This window comes from Alternaria arbusti, assembly GCF_024043155.1.
Source record: "Alternaria arbusti strain BMP 1465 chromosome Unknown scaffold_1, whole genome shotgun sequence".
Classification (NCBI taxonomy): Eukaryota; Fungi; Ascomycota; class Dothideomycetes; order Pleosporales; family Pleosporaceae; genus Alternaria; species Alternaria arbusti.
In genome coordinates, this window is record NW_026249941.1 from 1694872 (window position 1) to 1714289 (window position 19418).

A 19418-nucleotide genomic window follows, 5' to 3' on the forward strand; every position below is an offset into this window, starting at 1 on the left:
CGCTTGGCGGGAACCCCATGATGCCTGTTTTCATGCGTTTTTGGAATGACGTAGGGTGGTGCTAGTTGGGAAGAAGCTAGAGGTTTGGCGTAGCGCCGTCGCTCATCAGGAACGGCTGTCGGCACGCCGGGGTCTGGATGCGATCATTGCGCAGGCAAAGGCGTTCTCACGGCGTTGGCCATGCCGGTCTGGACATCTTATCGAAAGCTGTATGGCTCATTCTCAAGCTGATGTTGATGACAACCTGCTATTTCTGTGCGCTACAACAGCAATCTCTCGCAGAGCCGGTAGCCCAAGAAACCCGGATACCTAAGCTGCACCATCACGCGAAGCGCACCACAGCTGTTGCAACCTCCATATCGGCCCATCTCGACTCATCAACATATCAATCTTTACATCATACAATGATTCACATCGAAACGAAAGCGCGCGAAGTTGGGGAATCAATCGGGTGTACCTTCTCTGACAGGCGCATTGCTGTCGAGGCTGTTCAAATGGCTGCTCCGCAGATTGCGCTGATCCACAACGGTGCCTTTCTTGGCCTAAACAATAACAAAAGGTTGTCTGTATTGGGCGATGCAGTGCTCGCCAAGGTGCTGTGCGGTGCCTGGTTTGATGCTCGCAATCCGAATGGTAAGAAACGCTTTCCTTCTGCACATGTGCTGCGGGGTACTAATGGTATCAGGCCAAGTGCTGTCTCAGGCGCAATGGACGCAAATGCGCAACGACGCGCTGAGCAACGATGCGCTGGCACGCCGGGCGTACCAGGTTGGCCTCGATGAATGCGTCATTACGGCTGACAGCAAGCCTGTCGTGTCTCCAAAAATGGCGGCCACGACCTTTGAAGCTGTTATTGGTGCGGTTTATCAGGATGGTGGAGATGCGGCCGTCCAGCGCGTCATGCAGTCTCTCGGTTTCTTCGACCATGAGCTCCTCACGGTAACGTCTCAAATCCTCCTCTTCCCGTTATGAATAGCGATGCTATATTGACTGATGTGCAAACTTTTAGATCCCGGCACAGCTACCTCTGGGATCTGCTAGACAAGGCAATCCCAAATTCTCTTAACGAATAGTCGGCGTCTCATTCTGCTTCTCACTGCGTTTGCGCCTCCGCGAGGAGACTGGAACGCAAGGAAAAGACGTTTCTGGGGCGCCTCTAAGTCGCTTCGATAATTCGGGGATGTCTCGACCATCAAATCTCAGCCACAGCTGCGCCGCACCCGCTTGGATCTACCAGCCTGCGCTCTCGGATTCCACTGCGCCATTATCAACGTGTCTTCTGCATATGGTTTCTAATGCATGCAGCAGAACGGCACCCGTCCTCCGGGCACGTAGGCAGTTGTCTGGAAGCCTTGCGAAAGCTCACCGGAAGTATGCAGCCTGGTACTTCGTAGAACACCCTTTGAGGTGCTGATCCCAACATCGCACCTTGAGCATCCTTTGGGTTATAGGTTTCAGGGCACTCAACTGTCGCAAGACCTGCCCTTAGTTACATCGCTCCTTGTTTTAATGACATCCTGCGCTTTCTTTATTGCAGGAAAATCAAGCTCACGTCGCTTCATTCGTCTTGTCCAGCATGTCTTATCTTACATGATGCAAATTTCAAACGCTTCTGGTAGCTGTTCACGGCCAATCGATCGATGCATATGCAGTTCATGGCACAGCTTCTTAGACCGAGGGGCTGTCAGCCTTGCTCCTTTGCCAGTGACACATCGACTACGGTCTGGTTACACTAAACAATTTAGTGTGGCGCAGTCACCGGTGAAGTCTGCAATGGATCGATCACTAGGCAGAGACATCCAAAAGATGAATAAAAGCCATGCATCTGTCGTTGACTATAGGAAATACCCACAAAGCTATACTCTCTATCACCAAAGCCTAGCTGAGCAACCGAAGAGATCTCGCAAATATGACCGACATGGACAGCCGCATCTTGCAAGTCCAGACCATGACTGGGAATTACTTCCAGAACAAGCTGCTATGTGCAGAAGCCTTGCAGATGAAGGAACCGAATTGTCCTCTTCGCATCGAAGGAACACTCCATCTCTTCCACAAGAACAGAGACCTCGAGTTGGTCGGAGACGCTGTCATCGATGCTGTGCTAGCTACTATGTGGTACGAAGCGCGCGATCACAAGGGTATCTACAGACTACAGCGCTCATCATAGCTCGATACTGATTATACCAGGTGAGCGTTACAGCCTCGCAGCTTGGACCCAGATGCGCAACGATCTCGTCAGCAATGAGAAGTTTGCTGAACGTGGGTTCAGCCTTGGACTGGACAAGCTCATCATCATGAACCGGGGCATGAGCAGCCCATCTAACGACATGGTGGCGAACACCTTCGAAGCCATTGTCGGAGCAATGCACGTAGACGCACGAGATGCATCTTTCGCCGCTGTTCGCAATGCTCTCGAGCACATGGGGTTCTTTGACCACCCTCTACTCTCTGGGTCGTCCACTGTCCAGCACATCACCACTGGACTTGCGGCCACCACTCTTGCTTAGGCCATCGCATTCCCGTGATAGGTTACAGAGAGAACACCAGAGTGGTCCGCAAGGAGGGACGCAGAGCGCTTGTGAGTGCTGTTGGAGATGGTTTGCCTTTCTTCGTTTGTTACCATCTGGAATCTACGCCCCTCCTTGCGGACCACTCCGGGGATCTCTTTGCCGCCTGTCCCTGGATTTCACACTTGCCTGGCAGTCACCAGGCCGATCGACCGCAAGACTTTCCAAGGTTGAGACCAAACCATGGACGACTCTAGTATCACCATGGTCCGATACGTATACGGGATGCTTGCGTCTGTTACATTCGTTTTCCTCTTATAACCCCACTTCTGCTTTGTTTCTATAACTACACGTTCACTATATACCAATATACCAATAAACAAACCCCCTCGATCCGTCATTTACCATCCGCGCCTTACCTTGTAATGAGACGGTATCAAATTGACGAGAGCGCCAGTTCCACCCATTCACCCAGCGAAGTGCCCAGTCGCAAGGAAGTTCACCTCGATGGTGCGCTTGTCAGGCAATAGTTTCACCACAATGTTCCACTACCCACGCATAGGTGCTTCACGATGTCATCTCACTTGTCAACACATGATCCTCTCCTTCCTGGCGTCTGAAGTAACGTCACTCAGTACAACTCCGTCCTAAGGCGTACGCAACCGAGTCTCAGGCTTTCATCAGAGCCAGCTCTTTCCGAACTACAGTAACACACTATCGTCACAACTACGATGAACCCGCAACCACAACCAGATATGTCTGAGGGAGATCAAGATCCGCGGTTCGTTACGGTGGCCAACGAACAAGCGAAAGACGCCGTTGGAGAAAACAATTGCCAGAACGCAGAGACCATTGATGATCTATTCAATAGAGTCATTGGCGCCATTCATCCCGAGGTTCTCGCCGCCATCAAGGCGGGAGGAGCCGATCTTGGTGAGTTCACCATGGACAATATGGACCTTGAGTCCTGGCAGATTGATATTCCCCTCTCCCCAGAGCAGAGCGACAGCCAGTACCATCAGCTGCCACAGTGGCACGAAGAACGAAATCCGTATAACGAGATACGCTATACACCAACAGAGCCGAACGATACGAGTCTAGACGGTGCTCGTGCGGCCGCCGTGGTTGCTTTTGCTAGAACTCGCCAGCATGCGCAAATATCTCGAGGTTTGCTCAGTGAGCCGCAGACATCACCGACAACACCACAGCATATTCATCCGCCATACACCCAAGCGAGAGTACCGTGGATGCAAGAACAGTTACAACTACAAAGTCAGCCCATGATTGATACATCGCAACAACAAGTAGCCGGACGTCAGTCTATGACATTGCGGCCAACAGTGCCGACCCCCGAGCCAATGCAAGATCAATCGTGGCGTCTAGATTTCACACGTCCAACAACGCCACAAGTAGCAATTCCTGCTTTCTCGAAGGCGCCCACTCAGATACCACGCGCAATTGCCGCCGCTCCCCCTCAAAGCATTCATTTCGCCAACTTCCATGAAGCACAACAAGCTGCGGCCACCCGCGTCATTCACCACAATTATCATCCCCTGGCAAACGACAGCAGCTTTTCCCAAGACGAAGCGGCCCGCAGATTCTACATTCGTCGGCTGTACGACGCCTTCACCGACATCACCCAATGTATCGACAGCGCCACAGTCGCCAATTTCGACCTTCGATGGGCTACCCTCTCGTCCAGTAACTCGCCATACACACCAGCCATGATCACCACCGTCTGTCATGCCCTGCTCTCCATGGCCATCAACCTGCACACCCATGGCCCCATCTCTCTCAATGTCTACGATCAAGGCAAGTTGGAGAACGTGTACAAGTACCGCGATCTCACATTCAGTGCACGCATCGACAAGGTGTGTGAGCTGATGCGCATCAGTAAGGCTAGGTGTGGAAATCTGCTCAAGTTTGAGGGACTGGAGATGGTGGTTGCTACCGCGCCGTTGCTCATTAGACAGACGAGGAGTAACTATCACCACAACCGGAATAGACAGGATGATCTTGTTGCGGGTAAAGAGACGGAGGCTGGGGAAATGGGGCATGATGACGATGAGAATGAGGATTAGAATGGGAAGTAGTGACGACTTCCGTCCTTCCTCGCTAGATTGCGTCTTCTTCTGTTCCAAATTTAGCTGAGGCGGACCGTTGTACTAGTGCTTCTCTCAGAATGTTGGCATTTTCATGGATGCGTAGTAAATTACATGAACCTTTTATCGTCTCGCAGACTTGTTCGTCTTTTGCTTAGATCTGCTTTGCGCATTCTAACACGACCCTAGAGCACGCGTTCACTGACCACTGTGGCTATTTCGTGGATGACAATTTGCAATGAAACGGGTGCTTTTTCATTGAACGATGCGACTTTCGTGGGCTTTGATGTTTGTGGTTGTGATGGTGAGCAACGTCTCTGCCCTGGTGGCCGGATCATCGACGCGTGACGTCACTGTTTAGCCAGGACTGGTACGTGCTCCGAGCTGCACGCGTCTTCGGTACGTGGCTTCCCTCTGATCCACGTTACTTCAAACTGGCAAACTCTCGCAAAGCGATGATCATCTTCGCTCTCGCTGCTGTCTGGAGACTTCGGAGAAGAAACACCAAAAGTCGAACTGGAATTCTCAGCCTACTCTGGTTTCGCGCGCACTGCATCGCGTTGCGACGCGACGCACTACGTCTTACGATAACCAGTCTCATGGGCATCGATTCTGACCCGTACCGTCTTAACGTCTTGCGCGCCTGCTTCATTTGAGAAGAACAGATCAATGCGTTCCATTCACCGCTCGGGGGTGCTGGTGTTTCACGATGTTGCGCTGCTTGCCCCTGGCGTTCACGCGATCATTCTTTCGCCTGGCAAGGTGCACAGGTGCATTCACACCACCTGCCTCTTATGGTAAAATGCGCCTTCTATTTCAGGTTTAAACTATCAGCATACATCGCCGAGACACAACTCAACCCCAGTTTAGGACAGAATAACAGTCAAGCACACAGATCCGAAGATGGTACCTCCGAATTCACAACAAGAGCAGGAGCAGCACGCATGGGATGCTCCGAGTGTTCCGTGGCTTCTCCCTGACGCAAGACTGTATTCGTCTCCCATTATGTCAAGAACCTACGGCAATAACGACGTCAACTATGGCAACATGGGTCAACAGATTGGCTACGGTCAGGATACACCAGCTGTTAACCCAGTATTCGCACCCCAGTACTCTGCTCAACATTTTGACCAACCTAGTGTTATTGCATCACCTACTACTCACCAAGGCCCACAAAGCTACGCACACCCCGCTCACCCGTCCGATATGTATGCTTCTCTTGATGAGGCTATGGCTGCCATGCCGTCACCTGATTGGAGCCCACCCATCAACGACGACACTCTTCCAACGTCAGATGCGCACCGCCAGCAGTGGGTCCAAAAGCTCCTCGATGCCGTCAACAACGTCAAGAATACCCAAGGCAACAAAGGCAAAGACTTCAAGAAGCGTTGGACTGATCCCGTGAAAGGGCCAAGTAACTACTATCTTTTTCTAGATAAACTCATCCTTTGCTGGAATATTGAGGATCTTGTAGAGCGCTTGCACCGGGTTGGGCCATCGGCACTGCATTCCTTCGACGATAATTTCTGGGAATCAGCAGGGCGAACACGAAGCTGGACGTTCCAACACCGGATGAATAGGATCATAGAACTGCTCACTGTTTCCAAAACAAGGTGCGACTCCTTGCTCGGCGGCAGTAGTCTGCAGAACATCGTAGCCAACCCAGGGGAGCGCGCCGTTGCAACCAGGACACAAGCAAGGCAGAATGCGAAGCGTGGTAAGACGCTGAAGGCTGGCCGGGTGGCGAAGAAACGGAAGGCAAGAGGGCATAAAGGGTAGGCACTTTCTTTAGCAGCGTAAACAATGATCAACGAGGTACCTCGTGAGTTTTGGTATCAAGCCTTGGTATTCCGACTAACGGACTTGTTTTCCAGTGACCTGTCGTGACGTTGTAGCGAGGGAGCGATACCCCCTTTCCCTGATGAGGGAATGAATACCGGAGAGTCTCATCCTGTCGTGACCGCGATCGGTGTAATGGCAGTGACTACCACGTTTCTGTCGGAATACGGCACCGAATAGCGATCATATACTGTGCTCAACGCCTTCAACTAGTGCATCTGAATGTTCGCTACTACTATGCCAACGCTTGTCTTGCTCCATCAAGTCGACTTGATATCGCCCAGAAGAAGTGTTTCCGGATCACTCGAGGAAGTCGAACGATCTACATCCCGCGTAGACGCATGGATTTGCGGCCGCGGTCAAAAGCAGTTGCCACATCCGAACTAAGAGCCGCACTCATGCAGGGCCAGGAGCTACCGGGTGGATTCGCACGGCGTGTGATTGGTGTCGCTGCCAGGACCGTGTTCGGTATTTTCCCCTCCCCATATCCCGCTGTGCCTAGATCTGTGCCAAGTTAGAAGAGTAGAATGCATGATGCATGCGCAAGTGGGTGATCTAGCTAGAGCGCAAGTCAATCCATCCGTTTCAAAATTAGACAGACCCTTATCTCTTGAGAAGGTTAACCATTGTAGGTCTTCCGGTGAAGATGGGGTTGTGGCTTGCATCCGTTCGAGCTACGCAAATCTTCGGCTAGATAGTGGTAGTTCATACCGAATTCAACTATTGCGAAGGATTTAATCAGGCACAATTTCGGCGCGTATAGCCAGAGTCTCGGGGCTCGAACCGGAAGCCGTGAAGAAATGCGGCCTCCGTGGGCGCATGCCCTTCCTCAGGCCACAACTGTGGATACGATATTATGCAATTGTTACCACGTCCAAGAGTAGACACGAGTAATTGTAGTCGTTTCGGCGTTTGAACTCGGAGTCTTGGTGTGAAGGATTTAGCGAGGACACGGGGGGCCTTCCCCCGTCCAAACGTTATCGCCTCCGCCGTCATCCCCACATCTCTCCTTCATCCACCCAATCCTGAGCATGTACCGAACCATATTTGGTCTTTTCGCGCATCAGCAAGGTTGAGGTCAGGTCATGTTAGCCAGCACACCTCTACCGCCAAGACCGGATTGTCCCCGCTCACGCTTCATGTCTCGTGCGCGCTTGCTGTTCACTCTGCCGCGTGCGCGAAACATCCAACCACCCAGGGACCGCAAGCAGCACCACCAGGCCTTGCGCCAGTGCTTAGTCCGCACAAAACACCAAAAGCAGTCCAGACCAACAGTTTGACCGGATGCGTATTGTCCGATCACTAACAATAGCTGAAGGCGCGGTGTTGGGACGTTGCCACGGGCCTCTATGAACAAAGGATGGGTGTTGAAAGAAGCCCACTCAAGGGCGCTCGGCTGACGACGAAGCATCTTGGCCGTCGTATGTGCCGTTCTCCATCTTGGCTTACAACGAGGCGAGAAAAGCTTCGGCAGCCGCGGCGGCACAGCTCTTCGCTGCGGGGTCAGTCGCCAAGTTTTGTGGCTGCTTCACTGGCTCGAAGCTTCTTTGCGAGCAAGTCTCGCGAGGAAGCTTCGCCAGCGCTTGCGGAGCTTGGTCGGACACAAGCACAGAACGGTTTTCGGTGTTACTACGCATATCAACGAAGTATGTGTGGTGTGGTCGCGCAATCTGTAGTCGGAAAGTTACCACGTTTGCGGGAAATTCAAAGGGCGACCCCATGGGGAAGATGTCAACGGCGTCGTAGGATCGTCACACCCACTTCTTTCCTCCGCTCTGAGAGAACGCACTGATACGTCCGATCCGACCCCGGGACATGTTCTGTTTTGTCACTTGCGCACAAGCGCTAGCTTGGCCCACCGGAAGGCTTAGTGCAAAATAGCGCTCTTGGCGGACCGGAGATGGTTACATTCACTGCAAATCGCCAACAACAAATGCACGGACGGACTTGGCGGAACTTGGCTCGCATCAAGACTCAGCGGCTGACTGACATGGGCGTTGATAGTATCGTTACGAGGCGTTCTGGTCAGCCAAGATGACTGCGGGTATATAATGAGCTCCCCCGCGCTCGATCTTGAAATCAGCAGTGCGATCGGACTTGCGCCTACATCTACAGGGCAGTCTTCTTACCTTCTCATTGCCTTCAAGCTCATTTCAAGTTACCATCAGCACCATGGCGAGCACCAACCGCCCAGCAGACCCATTGGCGAAGGGCATCATCCCCACCGCCAAACAGAGTCTCAAGGATCTCTTCACTTGGGACCAACGTGTAGTCGTTCGCAATGACTACGGCGAGGAGCACTGCGAGTGGCAGAAGCCAGAGCCTCTCAAAAATCCCATCAGCCTGTTCGCTCAACTCGGCTTGAAGGATTGGCTCTACTTCCTTGTCGGATTCCTCGCATGGACTGCCGATGCCTTTGACTTCCACGCGCTGTCAATTCAGACTACCAAGCTTGCCGACTACTACGACACCTCGAACACTGCTATCTCGACGGCCATCACCCTGACACTGCTTCTCCGCTCCGTCGGTGCTGCTATGTTAGTAATACCCATGTACGAACTGTATGTGAGACAAATACTGACCCATTTTTAGGTTTGGCGTGGCGGGCGACAAGTTCGGTCGAAAGTGGCCCATGGTTCTTAACATGATCATCTTGGGTCTTCTCCAGGTTGCTACCATCTACGCTGGAACTTTCCAGCAATTCTTGGCTGTACGGAGTCTCTTCGGTCTCTTCATGGGAGGTGTCTACGGAAACGCCATCTCCATGGCGCTTGAGAACTGCCCGTAAGTACATCTGAGTTAATTACATGGAAGTCCCATACTGACATTCGCAGGGTCAACGCCCGTGGTCTTATGAGTGGTATCTTACAGCAAGGTTACTCATTCGGTTATGTGCTCGCAGCTTGCGCCAACTTGGGTGTCGGTGGTGCGACCAACACCTGGAAGACCGTCTTCTGGGTCGGCGCCGGTTTCTCGATCGCTGTCGGTCTCATCCGCGTATGCTTCCCTGAATCGAAGCAGTTCCTAGAGGCAAAGAAGGCTGGACACAAGAAGGCGCCCGGTGCCTTCTGGGCGGAGACAAAGCAGATGCTCCGCAAGGAGTGGAAGATGTGTGTCTACTGCATCATCCTCATGACTTGGGTATGACAGGCCGCTTCTAAGTTGATGAACTGCCGCTAACATCTATCAGTTCAACTACTACTCCCACACGAGCCAAGACAGCTACACTACTTTCATGAAGGAGCAGAAGCATCTCAGCCCCGCAGGTGCTACCCGTGCTTCCATCCTGATGAAGACCGGTGCCTGTGTCGGTGGTACCATTCTTGGATACACCTCGCAATGGTTCGGTCGTCGCCGCATGATCGTCTGCGCTGCCTTGATCTCCGCTTGCCTTATCCCCGCCTGGGTCCTCCCCACCACTGAGCGTGGTCTATCCGCATCTGGCTTCATGATCCAATTCTTTGTCCAGGGTGCTTGGGGTGTCATTCCCATCCACTTGAGCGAGCTGTCACCACCTGCTTTTCGATCCTCTTTCGTCGGTATCACCTACCAGCTCGGAAACATGATTTCCTCGCCCTCCGCTCAGATCGTCAACGCCGTCGCCGAGGCCACTATGATCAGCACTGCAAAGGGCGAGCAGTCTCCCGCTTACGGACCAGTCATGGCTGTTGCGACTGCAATCATCGCTCTCGGTATTGCTGTCACTACTGCTCTTGGCCCCGAGAAGAAGGGTCGTCACTTCGAGGAGGCTGGTCCTATCGGTGCCAACATTGAGCCCGTTAAGGATATCGAGTCTGGCAGCATGCACAGCGAGAAGGATGGCGTTAAGGCAGTTGAGGTCGTTGACGGCTCCAACCACAACGAGAAGGCTTAAGCATGCCCTTTCACCAGATCTTGTCTGCAGTGCAGAGCATGTTGAGCGGTTGAGCCGCTGGCTGATACCCACAATGATGATACCAAATAGGTCCATATGACCATGAGATACGATGAATGAATAAGAACATGAACAACAACAATTCCTTCACTTCCTCGTGCTTTCTGGATGATGTGTGCCATGCTCAATCACTATTACTAACGACGCATAATTCCTCTCGCGCATTTCACGTCATGTGCTTCATGCACTCCACATCCGCCCTGCGCATGCTCCACCATAGAACGGAGCAGAGCCTCATGCACTCTTCCCTCCCGCACGTGGTCAGTACCAAGATCGCCCAGATCCGACTACTGTAATTGGGTGGATACTGTGCCGGAGGCCTTGTTTGGTTCCGAGTCATGTCGGAGTAGCAATGGTCCGATCGCGGCGTTTGCCTGACAAGGTATACCGAAGCCTGCCAAGCTTACGGGTAGAGTGGCACGGTGGTGGGGGTCGAGATGTTGTTTTTCCAGCGGAATGTGTCTGGTTTCTGATTATACTCCCTGATGCTGATGTGATGCGGAGTGACCCACATTGGCAGAGCGAGGTGGCTGATGCATGTGGATTTCGATGTGCGACGCAACGCTAGATCCAATGCGGCTGCACTAGCCGCCACACATGAGATCATTGACGGAAGGTTAAAGGCCTAGCTGTTCAGATGCCCTCCTACTAAATTTAACAACCTTCACAAAGACGTCTTCCTCCCAAAGTTACTCGCCTGTGAGGCGCCGGCTGTCACTTACGCGTTCACTCCAGCTGAGCCTGATTTCCGGTGCACGAGAGAGATGGCGCAGAGGCTGGCGCGACGCAGCCGCCTACTTGTCGGCATGCTTGAAGCATGCCTTTTCGGCAAGGTAGACATGCACTGTTGACTTTGCGGAAAGTGGCGTCGGTGGTGTCGCAGCATATAGCCAGTGAGCTGAGGCCGCTTCGCTGGCACACACATCTAAGTAAAGTCGTGAGGCTATGCGTGCTTACCCCTCGATACAGGCTGCAGAATGTTGCCTCCTGCGGCCGCACAGCCTGGACGGGGCACTGTAAATAAGACGCGACGCTGTCGCTTCACCTCTGAGCACAATCACCAAGCCGCGGTTTTGGCGGAGCACACAAACCTTGGTTCGCACGTCTTGCAACGAATCGTCTTTCCGCTCCCTGAACCTGACGAGCGACGACAATGGAAGCCGCGGGCCTCGCTATCGGTGCGCTCGCTCTCGTCGGTGTTTTTGAAGACTGTGTCACGCTTTTGTCACAGATAGGTGCCGCAAAATCTATGGACAAAGACTATATTCTACTTGCCACAAGACTCGACTTTCAGAAAACTTTGTTGTTACAATGGGCAAATCGTTTGAAGCTTTACGACAATAGCGATTACGACACACGACTAGATGATCCCATCATCGCGCGTGTTATGCACAACGGTCTTGCTTGCATCCGTCAGATTCTGCAAGATGGCCACAAGCTACAGAAACGCTACGGATTGAGGCAAGCTGGCGCACAGGAAGTGATTGAACACTCCACGGCTGTTAGCAATCGATTGTCGTCAAGTATACAAGATCAGTCACTGGATTTGCGGACCCGATACCCGACATCTCAGCCTGATCAATCTGACCTTTCGTATTACATCCCACGCGGCGGTAGCAAGAGCAAATTCTCCATCTCCGATACGATCAAGTGGGTCATCAAAGACAAGGAACAGTTCGAAGTTCTCGTTCGAGATCTATCGAATCTAATTACGGATATGGACCGAGTGATACCCGGTAATCAAATTCGCACCGTGTTGAAGCAGGAGATCCAAGCACTGGACAGCGTGCAAGAGTTGAATTTGGTGATGGACGCTTCTGTAATCGACAACGGCGATCTGGTCAGTGTCACCAAAACAGCGATTGAGCGAAGGTGTGCGCAATTGGTTCTGAACCGTCTTTGGTTTCGCTTGATCGACGAAAGAAGAAACAACATCGTTGAGGCTCACTCCAAAACTCTGGAGTGGGCCATCAATCCACCTGCTTCTGGGGCTGCATGGGATGATTTAGATCAGTGGTTACAAAGTGGACGTAGGATCTACTGGATACATGGTAAGCCTGGCAGCGGAAAATCCACACTCATGGTAAGTCGTCTCCCTTTTCAATTAGCACGTGGAATACACACTGATCATGTCTCCAACTTACCAGAAATTTCTCTACAATCACTCCAAGACCATGTCCTCATTACAAACATGGGCGGGGAACAGAAAGCTGACCATGGCCTCGTTCTTCCTGTGGAACATTGGATCACCCGAGCAGAGCTCACAAGAGGGTCTTGCTCGGGGGTTACTGCACCATGTTCTCGTGAAGAACCCCACACTGATTCCCTTGGTACTCCCCGACATGTGGCAAGAGGCTCAAAGCGGCGTTGTCGACCTCAGAGCTCCATCTCATATCGAAACAAAAACTGCGTTCGAAAAACTCGGCGCAGAGAAGACAACCGGCGCTTATGCTTTTTTCATCGACGGTCTCGACGAGTTTGCTGGCAATCACCGAGATGGCATATTATTCGTGAAAGATCTTGTCGCGAGCACGAACATCAAGATCATCGTGTCTAGTAGGCCCATCGATACCTGCGTGGCAGCCTTCTCATCTGCGCCTAAGCTGAGATTACAAGATCTTACGGCATCGGATATCGGTAGATACGTTAATGACGCCGTGCAATTACACGCTTGCTCCGCAAACTACAGCGCTGCGACTCTCAAGGCCCTCGTGAGTGATGTACGAAGCAAAGCAGATGGTGTGTTCCTTTGGGTCGTGCTTGCGTGCCGCGCGCTCATTGAGGGGTTCGAGGCCTACGATAGCGTAGAGGAATTACGACTTCGCGTTGATGAATTACCACCAGAACTTGAGAGTCTCTTTCGTCATATACTCAACGGCCTTCCTGCTCGCTACCTCCGACAGGCTGCGCAACTTCTGCGAGTCTGTTACATCCACCGTTCACTACGGCTCGAATCCCATATATCAGCCGTCAGATTAGCCTGGGCCCATGAGAAGAACATGGAGACACGCGCAATGGGAGATTTCACGGAACCTAGTCTCGATGAAAGGCAAGCAAGAACCACAATGTTCGAAGGCCGTTTGCGTAGTCGGTGTAGAGGACTCCTGGAGGTCTACCAATACACCGACAACAGCGATTCTCACATCGATTTCATGCACCGCACGGTTTTCGAGTTCCTCAGTACTCCAAACATTTGGGTCTTGGATTGCTTGCACATCAGTGACGACGCTTTCGACGCCAGCAAGATTTTGGCATATATGTCCTGCTACGCCCTGTACAACCAGCAGCTACGAGGTACCGATGATCATGAGGAGGTTTTCTTGAGCGCCGTTGCTTATACGCGGGTGGTCGAACAGAATTCGCCTTCGGACATGTCCCGCCTACTCAACCGTCTCGCTTTTGCGTCTCTATATGGAACAAACGATGAGAAGTCGTCTCTCTCTCCAGTTTCCGATCTGTCACTGGACACAAATGCTGTTCTGCTAGCAATAGAACTCGGTTTCACACGTTTCGCCCAAAGGCACGACCCAAAAACTTTCAACGCCCTCCGCAAGCTGGAAGGCGGCCAAGAAACTTCGAGATACAGCCTTCTATATCACGCCTTTATGCAGCCACTGTTGAATACAAGGTTTTTGATTCAACGCGACTTTCCATGCGCGCCGGGCATGATCGATCTTCTTATCCGTTCTGTCAGCGACCCGAACGACAGTATAGCATTGTCTGGAAATGATGCGAGGACTTGTTGGGGCACATGGATGGAATCCAAGTACATGGTCACTAGAAATAATTTTCGTGCTATGGAGGATGCTGAAATAACGATGATGATGGTTCGTGCCGGCGCAGCTCTTGTTCCTCCGAACCCGGACGATCCTTCAACTGGCGTTGCTCATATCGCTACAAAAGACCATCGAGGACGCCTCAGAGATGCGGTGGGCCAATGGCTGAGATGGGCGCCTACACTACCCGAATTGCAAGATCGGATTAAGTTGAAAGCGCTCTGCGATGAGATTACCACTGCGGTAGCAGCAAGCTACGAGATCAAGTCTAGCTGAGAGAGCAGGCAAATACATGCGACTCAAGTTTTCTTTCATGGTGCAGGAAGTAAGCCGGTGGAAGCTTCAATTCCTCGGTGTGGATCAGAGCGACAGATAATCAAGTGGAGTTACATATACAGCGCGACGGACCGTCGTCAACGAGAATGTCAACAAGACGTGTATGAGGGAACGATTTCAACTGTTTTTGCTCATTTGTGGTATGTATCAGTGCAAAAAAGCCCAAAGAGAGGAGTTATATACAGCTATAGCCAAAACTCATAGCATGTTCAACGAAGACGAAGAATGGGCAAGTCTCCTAAGTAACTTGCAGGCTTCCCTATGCCATTATCCCAAGATGTTTACTTCCTCCTGTTCTGGCTCATGCCCAGGATCTGGACCATGCGGACGAAGATGTTGATGAAGTCCAATTCGAGCGAGATGGACTCGTTGACGGGATCCTTGGGGATCAAGCCGCGCTCAGCCTGGCGGGCGTGATTCAATACTTTTTGTACGTCGTACTGCAGAGAAGTCAGTATTTTTTTCACGTGCATGTCGTACAGTTAACACTTGCCAATGTGAAGCCTCCAAAAACGGCAAGTCCACCGTATAGCCAGATGTTCTCGGTGAACATAAGTGTGCGGGCAGCGGTGGCGGGAATGACGAGTGGAGCAAGACCAGAGAGCGCAACAATGGCCACGCCGCCCAAAAGCGGTGCGCCTAGGTAGAGGTACTTATCTGTCTTTGCGGTAGCACCTGAAGATAAGAAGTCAGTATGTGTCTCACATGCATTCCGTACGGGCCACAACTTACCAACGAAAGCGATTGAACCCATCATTCCAGCAGTGTAGAGACCGGCGCGAGCGAGGATGGCAGGGTGCATGAAGAAGAGCGGCGATAGAAGGAGGGCTTGGGTACCGTTGAAGGCAGTCCAGAGAGCGTACTTTTGGACGTAGCTGCGTCGGGTTAGCATATTTACTCTGCAAAACAGTATCCATCTCCACACTTACTTAGACGGCGAGGTAGCCATAGTGCCATACATTGTGCCGATGCTTCCAACCAGGCCAACTCCAAGTACCAGCCATGGGTTTGCGCTCATGAGCCTGAAGCTCCAGCCGTTCATGTGCAGCGCGCGGGCAGCAATGCCGATCATTCCAATACCGAGGCCAGTGTGCATGAAGGTGTCGTTGAGGTATTCGCGCTCGAACGGTGGCATGCCGCCGTCCTCGCGGGTCTCGCGGTTGAAGATAAAGTTGATGCCTAAAAGGGTGGCACCGAAGATGCCGGCTCCATACAGCATGCGCTGTCGCAAGTCGCCCTGTGCCACCGGGTTGTATGCAGCCTGCTGGTATCCGCGTCGGAACGCTTGCTGAAACCTGGAAACATTGTGCGATGTCGATACCGTGGGCTTTTCGGGGCGGAAGAAGTGCGACTGCTGCTTCAGTGGCGTGTTGTGGAATGCGCGGATCGTGAGGGTTTGCGGTGCTTTCGGCGATGCTTGTCGCAATGTTGCCGTGATGGCGAAGGGTCTCCGTAACAGAGACGCCATGATGTGTGTGCCTTTGCGATGTTGTTGTCGATGGAAAGGTGGAAGGCGGAGCGATGATATATGTAACGGGTAATGACGTTTTGCGTGGTGGAAAGCGCGAGAAATGCCAAGCCGCCTTAACTCCGAGGCATGTTCACGCTATTTGCTCGTCCACGAGGTCATGCATTTGTCACGTCACAGTTATGATGAAAGTGCTCATTCGGGTGACATATTGTATGCATTACTCTGAACTATATTTCGGAGCGGCGCACTCAGCTTGTAGAAAAGCATTGGAAGCTGTGGTCCAGACCAACTGCGGTGGTAACACAGCGTAATAGGTTCCTCATAACACTTACACGTCTATCGCGAACTATTCCCTTTCGACCCCAACTGATATTTCCCTTCTCTTCGGTTCTCTTGCTACCAATACAAACGTCACTCTTGCGCCGCAATGCCACCTTACACTCAACAGCGTAAAGAAGAGCCTGAACGTCGATGATCCGATGGAGGGTAGTCAGATTTCTGACTCCTCGATGATGTCCTGTACAATAGCAAGCTTTTGATACCCATCAAGCTGCGATGTGAGTTATGTGTGCTTGGTGCCGGCTGGAAGGGAATCCGGGGTAGTGCCGTAATTTCATCATCCCGGCTATACATCGATGTCAACTTGCTGCGTGAACTTCGTGGCGGTGTTTGGAGCTTGACAGGCATCGGGGCATTTACTTTGTCGAACTCTACGACGTGTTCTTTGATGTCGCTCACCGCATCATGGTACATCGTAGTGGGATCGGATGTCTTGATCCGGGTAATTCTGGCGGGAATCCGGCGAAGCCCCGGCGTATATGTTTCTGGCTGCTCATCTGGAGAAAGACTCGGAACATCATCCACATCTGGAGGAGGGGGATGTAGAGACTTCGGTATCGTCTCAAGTAGATCGAAGTTGAAGTTGAAGCCAGAGAAACGGCTAGGTGACTTCCAGAACTCGTTCGCGATAAGAGGAGGGCCAAGCATGTCTACATCTTTCTGGTATGCGTCCCAACGTCCCTGCGTTTCGCGAGCAGCGCCCTCTGCGCTTCTGATTTGAGACCGCTTGCGATGGCCGGCGATTGTATGACGCGGGCCAAGGTCCTGGTTGAATGTTTGCGAGGCACTTTCAAGCTGAAGGATCCGTGTTTGCATGTCAAGCATTGCCTCTCTCTGTGTCGCTAGCTCGGCTTGAACATTGTGGATGATTTCGATTAGAGTGCGGTTGGTCTGGCGTAATTGAGATTTGGTGATCGAGGTTTGGGATGGCCGCCTCGACCTAGAAGAACGCTGATGCACGCTCGAGGACTCATAGGCTGCGGCGATGGATCCTTCGGGGCCACTCAACAAGTCCAGCATAGTTGCGCCAGACAGGTTTGCCTTGTGGCTTCGAGGTGCGCTGTCGTCATGGTAGAAGGTATGTGCGGGTGCAGGTGTTCCGGGAGAGTTGAGAAAAGTCGCCATCTTGCTGTATGCGTGCGTGAGAAAGCTGGAATGACGACGGTCAAGTAAAGAAAGTTAGTGCTAGCGAGCATGAACGCCTATATTGATTTTGCAAAAGCATTGCAATGTTTCGTCGTTTCTTCATCACCCTCAGACGCCAACCCGTTTCGCCACTGTAGTTAACTTCGCAGGCATGCGATGCTGATACTATAAGGAGTGCCGCCAGGGGCACGGAGCTGATGAGCATTCCCATTCGCTCAATGTGCAACGGAGGTGTGGCGCTGGGCTGATCGCGTCACGGTGAGCATGCGAGAAGGACTACCAAACATCGTCAAGACGCTGGTGTCGGGGCTGTCCTGGCGTTGTGGGTTTCAGCTGTCGAGGATCGTGTTTCGGCCAGGAGCGCGGAAGGCACGGCTCTAGGTCGCTTGCACAGACCCGGATGGCGACTAGCGCAGTTCTTAGCTCATGGAGAACATTCCGGACTGCGAAGCTCCAGCCTCCAGAAAATCGCAAAGCTTATGTCACGTTACTATACCTACTGCCACAACTCTAAGAGCAGCAGGTCTGTGTTTTCCGTTCAGGAGTCGCAGGCTGCTCCTTCTTTGCAGCGACACCTTGAAACCCACGCAGGGTGAGCCATGCCTAGGCACTTTTTGCCGGCGCGCAAGAGCGGCTTTACGCACAGATAGAGGACCTAGCAAGGAATTTCCTGTACTGCTAATATCTCTTGTAAAACATAGTCGCGTTATTGTCTTCTTTGGTTGCCTTATTCCGGCTGCGGCAGCAATACTGATGATGAGGTCTTACGCATCCCACAATGCCCCTGGCACGTGTGCATTCCGAGCTCTCTATTATGTGAAAGCCACTCACCTTCCAAACCTGCGTATCAAGGCTCCCGATACTGCTATCTCAACCGCGCGTACTCGACTCAAACACGCTCCTGCTGGTGGCATATCGCCGCTTGGGCTGCCGGATATCCATAGCCTATGACGGGGGTGCTGACGATGCGCGGTCTGCTCACCATAATCACCTTACGGAAACATCGACAATATACGTGCTAATTTGAGCGCTGAGGAATGAATGAATATCGTCGAAGAGGGGGAGAGTATTGTCCGAAGGGTACCGCAAGGACAGTCCACCTCTCGGAACCGAGTAGCTGATCTTGAGCGAGTGCTCCGAGGAGTGAGAGGAATCGGTCTCATGGTCTCGACTGCTAGAGCCCGGTAAGAAGTATGTCACCGGCTTTACGACAAGTGGAAATCATTCCGCGGTGAACGTGGGTAGAAGATCGAGCCATGTACAGAGCGCTGCTCCCAGCTACGTGACATCTTCGGTCCCATGTCACATACGGCAGCTGCCAGGATCTGCATCCATCCAGGCACATGAGACACGCACACTCGGCTCCATAGGCCCGACCCGTTCGAAGACATTGTTGGTGCTGAGAAATACGGGTCATGCCATTTGCTCCACCTTACGAGCCTGCCGGTTTTCATCAATGCAAAAGTATATCCAGATGGTGTCTTGGCCGCCCGACTATACATGTGTAAGCCCCAGTAAAATCCAACCGCCCTCCCCTCGCTTAACCGAGACTGGCTAAGTAGATTCAACGAGTTTGTATCTGTCTTCAGGTGCAGCATCAAACAGCATCCCGCCAACCTCGAACCAGAAGGTGTTTACCTGTACAAGCTTGGGGATGCTCGCTTGTGCATTTTTAGACGTATAGATCCAGATTCGCATCATTACGCGGACGCATCACACCGCATTCAACTACCGATCACCACGCGCAGCACTTCCGGTTAATATACGACTGGTCGACATTAGCCACACGTCGTCCTGGAGAGTCGTACCAAGACTACCATGCCGCATGCACTCCGCCGCCAAGATCGGGCACTAGATGAACGCTAATCTAGCTGCGGCGCGTGTACCGAAGCGAGCAATTGCCGCTGCCTATCACAGCGATGTTGATTATGGACCTCATCCTAGACAATCTGTGGAGAGTAGCACACA

General features: G+C 52.3%; 8 protein-coding genes across 8 annotated transcripts; 6 read left to right on the forward strand and 2 right to left on the reverse strand.

Moving 5' to 3' along the window:
- Positions 1-494: 494 nt before the first annotated feature.
- J4E86_000609 (uncharacterized protein) lies at positions 495-972 on the forward strand (the record flags this gene model as incomplete). The annotated part of the gene is made up of 2 exons (XM_051441182.1): positions 495-633; positions 686-972. 2 exons carry the CDS (start codon positions 495-497, stop codon positions 970-972), a joined length of 426 nt encoding a protein of 141 aa, XP_051307353.1.
- Positions 973-1909: 937 nt separating this feature from the next.
- J4E86_000610 (uncharacterized protein) lies at positions 1910-2507 on the forward strand (the record flags this gene model as incomplete). Its single annotated transcript, XM_051441183.1, has 2 exons — positions 1910-2138; positions 2188-2507. The coding sequence occupies 2 exons, from the start codon at positions 1910-1912 to the stop codon at positions 2505-2507; spliced, it is 549 nt and encodes a 182-aa protein (XP_051307354.1).
- Positions 2508-3238: 731 nt separating this feature from the next.
- On the forward strand, positions 3239-4588 carry J4E86_000611 (uncharacterized protein; the record flags this gene model as incomplete). Its single annotated transcript, XM_051441184.1, has 1 exon — positions 3239-4588. One exon carries the CDS (start codon positions 3239-3241, stop codon positions 4586-4588), a length of 1350 nt encoding a protein of 449 aa, XP_051307355.1.
- A 1026-nt stretch (positions 4589-5614) lies between these two features.
- On the forward strand, positions 5615-6388 carry J4E86_000612 (uncharacterized protein; the record flags this gene model as incomplete). Its single annotated transcript, XM_051441185.1, has 1 exon — positions 5615-6388. One exon carries the CDS (start codon positions 5615-5617, stop codon positions 6386-6388), a length of 774 nt encoding a protein of 257 aa, XP_051307356.1.
- Positions 6389-8620: 2232 nt separating this feature from the next.
- On the forward strand, positions 8621-10322 carry J4E86_000613 (uncharacterized protein; the record flags this gene model as incomplete). The annotated part of the gene is made up of 4 exons (XM_051441186.1): positions 8621-8985; positions 9041-9232; positions 9283-9589; positions 9639-10322. 4 exons carry the CDS (start codon positions 8621-8623, stop codon positions 10320-10322), a joined length of 1548 nt encoding a protein of 515 aa, XP_051307357.1.
- Positions 10323-11535: 1213 nt separating this feature from the next.
- Positions 11536-14434, forward strand: J4E86_000614 (uncharacterized protein; the record flags this gene model as incomplete). The annotated part of the gene is made up of 2 exons (XM_051441187.1): positions 11536-12465; positions 12530-14434. The coding sequence occupies 2 exons, from the start codon at positions 11536-11538 to the stop codon at positions 14432-14434; spliced, it is 2835 nt and encodes a 944-aa protein (XP_051307358.1).
- Positions 14435-14775: 341 nt separating this feature from the next.
- On the reverse strand, positions 14776-15962 carry J4E86_000615 (uncharacterized protein; the record flags this gene model as incomplete). The annotated part of the gene is made up of 4 exons (XM_051441188.1): positions 14776-14934; positions 14988-15169; positions 15227-15369; positions 15424-15962. The coding sequence occupies 4 exons, from the start codon at positions 15960-15962 to the stop codon at positions 14776-14778; spliced, it is 1023 nt and encodes a 340-aa protein (XP_051307359.1).
- Positions 15963-16406: 444 nt separating this feature from the next.
- J4E86_000616 (uncharacterized protein) lies at positions 16407-17429 on the reverse strand (the record flags this gene model as incomplete). The annotated part of the gene is made up of 1 exon (XM_051441189.1): positions 16407-17429. The coding sequence occupies one exon, from the start codon at positions 17427-17429 to the stop codon at positions 16407-16409; it is 1023 nt and encodes a 340-aa protein (XP_051307360.1).
- Between the last annotated feature and the right edge of the window lie 1989 nt (positions 17430-19418).